The following is a 7,867-nucleotide window of genomic DNA, read 5'->3' as shown; positions in this document are numbered from 1 at the left end:
TCAAAGGGAGTTATGATAGCGAATTTGTTCAGTTTGGCCATATGGAAAGCTTTCGCGTGTATCCCGACTGGCAAAGACCTCTAACCAATTCGCTTCCGTTCAGGATCGTTTGCGGGAATGGTTGCCCTCGGGTAGAGAGAAGCTTATTAGACACTCCTGTCTCTTGATAGAGCAGCTTGATATCGATGGTTTTCGGTACGACAAAGCAAGTCAAGCCACGGTCGACGCGTTAAGTGATATGAGCGAGGCATATCGTGCCTGCGCCCGAAAACTTGGGAAAAACAATTTCTTTCTCCCAGGAGAGATCACTGGTGGGAACACACTTGGTTCCATTTATATCGGCCGTGGGCGACAAGCCGATATGCGATTGCTAGATTTAAAAGATGCACTTCGACTCGATAGCAACAACGAGGCCTCCTTTATCCGTAAAAAGGGAAAATCTGCTTTGGATGCCGGTGCGTTTCACTACTCTGTCTATCGGGCCATGACGAGATTTCTTGGTATGAGCGGCAATCTAGCGGCCGGTTACGATACTCCTGTTAATTGGGTTGCCTCTTGGTACGAGATGCTCCTCACTAATGATCTAATCAACGTGAACACCGGCAAGCTCGATCCGCGACATATGTACGGCGCTACCAACCAGGACGTTTTCCGCTGGCCCGCTCTCAAAGACGGCACCCGAAGACTGCTTATGGCCTTGTATATAGTGTCGTTGCACCTTCCTGGGATCCCCTTGATCCTCTGGGGCGAAGAGCAGGCGTTCTATATCCTCGACAGTACAGCGTCGAATTACATATTTGGTCGACAGCCGATGTCTTCTGCGATTGCTTGGCAGACCCATGGATGTTACCGACTCGGTTCATCTCACTACTTCCAATGGCCTCTTGGACCTGCTGCTGACGGCTGCCACGATGACGCTGTTAGTTATGACCATCGAGATCCATCACATCCCGTTCGAAACATTTTAAAGGCCATATTCCAAATGCGAGAAAACTATCCTACGTTGAACGACGGCCTTTATACCCAAGAGCTGTCAAAGCTGACCCGAAATAAAACCCATGACCCTCGAGATATACCAACTGAAGTCGGTATATGGTCGGTCCTTCGCGGGCATTTCAATGAGGTTCAGGACCCTGAACATAAGGATTTGCCCATATGGCTCATTTATCATAATGATGATCAAAGGGTTGACTATAATTTTGACTGTGGCAACCGAGAGAAGGCCCTTATTTCCGTCTTTGACGAAGGTATTACTGTGAAAAACTTATTTCACCCTTATGATGAGCACAAGCTGAAGCCGAGCCCTGTGAAACTTGGAATCAACAACTCAACAAATCACAATGGATGCCTTGACACTCTGCGGATGGAAGCCTGGGACTTTCGGGCGTACGTTCCTAAATCAAAATTCATCCGCCCAAATCCTATGATCACAAAATTCTTACCTGGTCATGACGCGCGGCTAGCCTCCAAAGTTGGCTCAACCGCAAATGAGACTATCCACGTGGAGATTTACTTTTCCGACGAGATGAATTGCAGCAGCGTGACAGAGAGCTTGTTGTTCAACTCAACGACACATAACGGTATTAAACCATCAATAGGGCGCCGCAGCGTGCAATGCAAATCAATTGAACCCACCAAGCTACAATTTGCAGGTGAAATACCCGGTATTTGGAAATGGTCTGGGAACCTTACTGGAGTATACAACGGAATTCATCGGCTACAGATCGAAAGTGCAAAGTCAAAAGACGGGAAGCGGACTACTGGTGTTGTTGACCAATTTCTGTTCCGAATCGGGCAGCTAGATAATCCAATGGTTTTCACACGCACGGCAAATTACTCGTCTACCTTGCTACACCGGAACGAAAAGGGAGAACTCTACGTGAACCATCATGCCGCTGGTGCTGACTCTTACCGATATTCAACTGATTGGGGTTTAAGTTGGTCGGAGTGGATGCATTATAAAGGCGGGAATGATACGCTGAAGAAGCAACAGTGGATTGGTACCAAGAAGCAGCGGTGGAAAGGTGAGCATGTGATTGTTGAGTATTGGAATCGTATGGCAGGCAGTAGTAGCCACGTCCAGCACGGCGATCTCGACTGGCAACATGATCATACAAGGAGATTCCCACATCTGTTCTGGAACGGACCGCATAATCTCTACGGTTACGACGCTGGAATTGAAAACCAATTGCGCCTCAACGAAAACGGACAGTGGACCATAGGTTTTATGTCAGAGTGGCCAACTGTGGCTCAAGTGAATGTTTGGGGTATGAATAAGGATGGAGAACCAGATAAAAGCTACGTTTTTGGCGATGCCAACGAAGATTCTGTCTTGGATCGTCTTCCACCTTCATCGTTGAAAAAATCAGTCCTCAAAATTGAGCCTCCTCCTTTGCCCTACCTATCTTGGACTTTCGTCTTGAACGATGGAACATTACGTTTTGAGCTGCTTCCCGCCAGTTCAATGTATGTGCAACTGGCTCTTTTTGTGATTTTGTTGGTCATTTTCATCGCAACTGCAGTAGCTGGAGGTTATGCGTTCAAACGTCACTTTTGTCGAGTCATTGTTAATACGGGTGACATGGAGAATAAACAGGCTCTCCTTATGTCGGCTGAAGAATGCTGCAAGACTCCAGGGCCATTCAAAAGACTAATGAGCATATTCGGCCGCTTAATCATAAACGAAGATCCCCGGTGCTTACCGTACTCACGACGGACTGTTCTTATTGCGACAATGGAATACGAAATAAAGGATTGGGGTATAAAGATCAAAATTGGAGGCCTCGGAACCATGGCAAAGCTCATGGTGCAAAGTTTACATGATCTAAATTTGATTTGGGTCATCCCCTGTGTCGAAGGTGTCGTGTATCAACTTGATCAAAAAGCCGCACCTATGACCATCAAAATTTTTGGCGAGAATTACAAGGTTGATGTTCAGTATCACACCATTCGAAATATTACCTATGTTATTCTTGATGCGCCCATTTTCCGGCAACAGAAGAGCGATGATCCATATCCGGCTCGGATGGACAACCTTGACAGCGCTGTATATTACTCCGCTTGGAACCAATGCATTGCGCAAACCATGCAGAGGTTCCACATTGATATATATCACATCAACGATTATCATGGTGCACTTGCCCCCCTCTATATCCTTCCCAAAACTGTGCCGGTGTGCCTGTCTCTTCACAATGCCGAGTTTCAAGGTCTCTGGCAAATTCGCGAGGATGATGACATGAAAGAGTTGTGTCAGGTGTTCAATATTACTAAAAATATTGTCAGGAAATATATTCAATTTGGGGAAGTTTTCAATATGTTACACGCTGCTGCGAGTTATTTGCGAATTCATCAACAGGGCTTCGGTATCGTGGGTGTATCCGAAAAGTACGCAGAAAGGTCTTATAAGAGATATCCTATCTTCTGGGGATTGAAAACCGTGGGGAAACTACCTAATCCGGACCCAGATGATAATGGAGTGGTTGAGGAGGACTGTGAACATACAGATATCAAAATCGATCCCCAGTATGAGGTCTCGAAAGCCCAACAAAAGAGACAAGCACAGGAATGGGCAGGACTTGACCAGAATCCAAAGGCCAGATTGTTTGCATTTGTTGGAAGATGGTGCTCACAGAAAGGTATAGACCTCATAGCAGATGTCTTCCCTCGCCTCCTTGAAACCCGAAAGGATGTACAGCTTATCTGTGTTGGCCCGCTGGTTGATCTTTATGGAAAACTTGCTGCGTGGAAACTCCACAAGCTGATGGAAATGTATCCGGCCCAAGTGTATTCGAGGCCCAAATTTACGTCTATTCCACCTCATATTCAGGCCGGAGCTGATTTTGTTCTTATCCCTTCGAGAGATGAACCCTTTGGTTTGGTTGCCGTGGAATTCGGTCGCAAAGGTGTCCTCGGAGTTGGGGCAAGAGTTGGGGGTCTGGGACAAATGCCAGGTTGGTGGTATCCGGTTGAATCTACCGCAGCCAGCCATTTGATACAACAATTTCGGCAAGCTATTGACCAGGCGTTGAACGCGAAGCCTGAAGACTTGGCCAAAATGCGTGCAAGCTCAAGGACACAGCGGTTCCCTGTCGCACGATGGGTTAAAGAGCTTGATATGCTACATCTCGCTGCAATCAGGATACACGAGAAAAATCGCGCTTTTCCTGCCCCTATAGAAGCCTGCCCCACAAACCCCGGAGATACAAGAAACGACAATGTCGCCGAGCAGGAGAGTGGTGAATCTCTCCTCGATCTTCTGCATGCCGACCACTTCCCATTTTTGCCACCCGATCCTCCTTCTATGTGTGCAGTACACCCCTTTGCCTTGGCTCCTGACCCTTTTGTTGCAGCGGGTAGCGGCCCTCTTGCTTCCCTTAACTTGGTTACGGGCAATAGAAAGGATTTCCGCTTGCAAAATGTGGATCCGGCTTTTACTGATCGAAAGGGTGAATTCATAGAAGCATTTTTAATGTGGCTTGAATGCTTAAATGGAAACAACTCTGAGACCCTACTATGTATTGAAGCATTTTTGAAAAAGGTTGAGAAGAAATGGTACCAACGCCTCAGGAGTGGCCGTTTGACCAAGGCTCAGCCGAAAGAGTCTGGCCAAACCGATTGGGCGCTTCCTCCTGGTTTCGCTAAGGATTTGGAATTGGCGGAGGGAAAAGACGAGCATGACGACGGTACAAGCGCCGACAACATGAACAACCCGGTTGGCCTCAAGCGACTTATGCTGGCCCGGATTGGAGACTGGCCAGTTTATTCATTTTTTCTTGCGTTTGGACAGATAATAGCTGCCAACTCTTATCAGATATCGCTGCTAAGTGGTGAGGTTGGGCAATCGGCTGAAAAGCTCTACATTATTGCAACAGTATACCTCGTCGGGTCTATTGCTTGGTGGCAAGCTTTTAAGAGATTCAAGGCAGTTACAGTGCTCTCTATTCCCTTTTTCGTTTATGCCCTAGCTTTCTTTTTGCTTAGTTGTGCTCAATTCGGATACACTGAAACGGCAACAGGAGTGATTCAGTTTTTCAGTGCTGCGTTATATGCCTTTTCGGCTGCTAGTGGTTCTGTCTTCTTTGCCCTCAATTTTGGCGATGAAGGAGGCACACAAGTAAGGGACTCTGTGTTCAGAGCCTGCATCATCCAAGGTACACAGCAAATTTTAGTGGTCGTGTTATGGTACTGGGGTTCGAGCTTATCGAAAAGCAGAGCTGCAGGTCAAAACCCAAACCCGGGCTCCTGGCAAATCCAGTAAGCCTTACCCTTATCTTGCAGCAGAAAGCCCTGGAACTAACCATGATTAAAGCCCTACCGCATTTGCCGTTGCTGTGGCTTTTTGCGCGGTCGGTGGTACGTCCTTCTATGGGCTTCCCGACTGCTATCGGCGCCCTCGTGCGAAAGTCCCATCATTCTACGTCTCCGTTTTCCGCCGGAAGATTCTGCTGTGGTTTTTCGCCTCAGTAGGTATTCAAAACTTCTTTCTCAGTGCACCGTACGGCCGCAATTGGAGTTGTGAGTCTCTCCCATTAGACCTTGCTGAGTAGCTCATGTTTCTAACCAAGGCACAGTTCTCTGGGGCTCCAGCCATACCAAACCATGGCAAATTGTGATGCTTGTTCTTGCATTCTTCATTGTTGTTTGGTGTGGTATGCTCGGTATGAACTGCGGAATAGATCATGATGAAAAGGCACTTTTACTTACTAGGATTAGCACTCCTAAAACGAGTATCCCAAACGCACACTTGGATATTACCCGTTTTTGCTGTTGGACTAGGTCAGTACCGCATTTCAAACCAATCCTTTGTGTTTCCATTGTATGTTAACGCCGTCCTTAGGAGCTCCAAGATGGGCACAGATTTGGTGGGGAACAAGTGGCATTGGCTCCTATCTCCCGTGGGCGGGTGATCCCACTACAGGTGCACTTGTTTCCCGGTCATTATGGCTTTGGCTTGGAGTATTAGATTCATTACAAGGAGTAGGCTTTGGAATGGCGCTCCTACACACGTTAACCCGGGTTCATATATGCTTTACCCTTCTTGCAGCACAGATTCTTGGATCACTGGCTACCATGTGCGGCCGCACACTTTCTCCAAATAAACTTGGCCCTGGCAATGTACATCCAAATATTGCTTTTGGGGCGGGTGTCATTGGGACTCCTTGGTTTTGGATTGTATTAGCTTTGCAACTTTCTATTCCGTGAGTCCCCCGTTTCTTCCTGTGATGCTGCGATGTAATATACTAATCGCTGAGTTGCAGTGTGGGATTCTTTTTATTTTTCCGCAAGGAGCAGCTTAGCAAACCTTGAGGCAGCGGGGAGGTTTCTTCGTGTGGAAGATCTAGAGGAAATTGTAAAGGAGAGTACGAAGAGATCATACCAAGTCTAAGGGCAAATTAAAAGGGATATTATAGGGGAGAATAAGTAGAAAATTATAGGAAATAGAATTTATATATCAATTACTCTTCCGCCCCATACTGCGCACGATAATCTTTCAAACGCTTTAGATTTTCGTCTCCAATATCGTTCCCGAGTTTGTCAATGATGTCGCTTAACCCTAGCACTGCTCTGACAGGAACGTTTCCACCCAAGTCTCTCTGAGCGCAGCCCACAGCGCTCTTCTTTTCAGCGTCATTAACGCGCTCTTCCCGGTCTAGGAGTACCAGGACGCCCACAACAGTGCCACCCTCCTTCTCTATAATACCCACTGCTTCCCTCAAAGCCGTGCCGGCCGTGATGACATCGTCAATTATAACCACTTTCTTTCCCTTTAATGGCGCACCGACTATATTCCCGCCCTCGCCGTGGGCCTTTGCTTCTTTCCTATTAAACGAGTAGCTAACATTATCCCAGGCGCCAGTCGTGTCGCGGACACCCAGCTCGTTCAGCACGGCCGTGCAGAGCGGGATACCCTTGTAGGCGGGGCCGAAAATGATGTCGAAATTTGGGCGGGCGGGGCTGCCATCGTTTTGGGCGGATGAGACGAAGGGCGGCGAGGACAGGACGGTGGCGCAGGCGGAAGCTGTTGCGTGGAGGAGGGGTGCGGTGTGCAGGAGGGTGGTGGTGAAGAAGTAGGGCGAGTTGCGGCCGGATTTGAGGGTGTAGGAGCCGAAGGAGAGGACGTTGTTGGAGATGAGGTGGGAGAGGAGGTTGGTTTTGTAGTCTGGAGAGGGTGACATGGTGGATTGGACAGTTGCTCGAAGCGTGTAGTAGAGGGCGGGGATGTATGCGGATTTTTTTTTTTTTGTATGGCGGCCGCGGAGAGGGGCAGCGGGTTGGCGGGGGAGGGGTTTGCGGCTGTTGGGGATTTGTTAGTGATTTGAATCGCAGGAGGAGCACCTTCAGATGGAACTTACGGAAATGCGTATTGCGGTCTCTGGCGAGTTTTCTGGATTTTCTTTTCCAATTGGAAAAAATCTCTGGAGATAGCGCTTTCGGTGATGTTTCTTCGACGATTTGCCTGGTCGACCACAAAGCTTGGCATTAAGTTGTTTCTCTCTTGATGAGGACAGCGAGCATCAACTTCAAGTGTTATCGTCAAGAGGAACGATATTTAACTTGAATAGACTGGCCCAATTGTTAGGGATCGATATACCCAGTCTATACCTCCGGTCGCCCAATTTTTATCTCACATATCTCACGAGGAATCAAGCACCACCTTGCGACACCCTGGAAGTTCTGTCTGCGTACAAGATACCCCATACTCGACTCAAAATTTCACATCTCACCGGCTTTGTCTGACCATTTCGTCGCTGGGGATATCGCTCATAGCCCAGTCCACCGGGACTCGACCGCATGCACAGCCCAAGAAAGTGAACCTGGCACCATGATCTAACTCTTTTTCTTGATGTGTGCATCCGGCGCAAGAACA

General features: G+C 47.9%; 2 protein-coding genes across 2 annotated transcripts in view; one reads left to right on the top strand and one right to left on the bottom strand.

The window, feature by feature from the left end:
- Positions 1 to 5,906, top strand: part of UREG_02456 (3-isopropylmalate dehydratase) — a gene marked incomplete at both ends in the record, with an annotated part of 11,972 nt that extends 6,066 nt beyond the window's left edge. The window contains 5 exons of the mRNA XM_002542894.1: positions 136 to 5,253; positions 5,309 to 5,514; positions 5,571 to 5,657; positions 5,707 to 5,815; positions 5,837 to 5,906. Of these exons, the coding sequence (XP_002542940.1) occupies positions 136 to 5,253; positions 5,309 to 5,514; positions 5,571 to 5,657; positions 5,707 to 5,815; positions 5,837 to 5,906 (5,590 nt within the window). The remainder of the gene's footprint in view (positions 1 to 135; positions 5,254 to 5,308; positions 5,515 to 5,570; positions 5,658 to 5,706; positions 5,816 to 5,836) is intronic.
- A 549-nt stretch (positions 5,907 to 6,455) lies between these two features.
- UREG_02455 (uncharacterized protein) lies at positions 6,456 to 7,480 on the bottom strand (the record flags this gene model as incomplete). Its single annotated transcript, XM_002542893.1, has 2 exons — positions 6,456 to 7,293; positions 7,353 to 7,480. 2 exons carry the CDS (start codon positions 7,478 to 7,480, stop codon positions 6,456 to 6,458), a joined length of 966 nt encoding a protein of 321 aa, XP_002542939.1.
- Positions 7,481 to 7,867: the final 387 nt, after the last annotated feature.

Source organism: Uncinocarpus reesii, genomic scaffold (assembly GCF_000003515.1).
Source record: "Uncinocarpus reesii 1704 scaffold_1 genomic scaffold, whole genome shotgun sequence".
In the NCBI taxonomy this organism is placed as follows: domain Eukaryota; kingdom Fungi; phylum Ascomycota; class Eurotiomycetes; order Onygenales; family Onygenaceae; genus Uncinocarpus; species Uncinocarpus reesii.
Note: the sequence above shows the minus strand (reverse complement) of the source record. Positions and strands in the feature narration are given on the sequence as shown.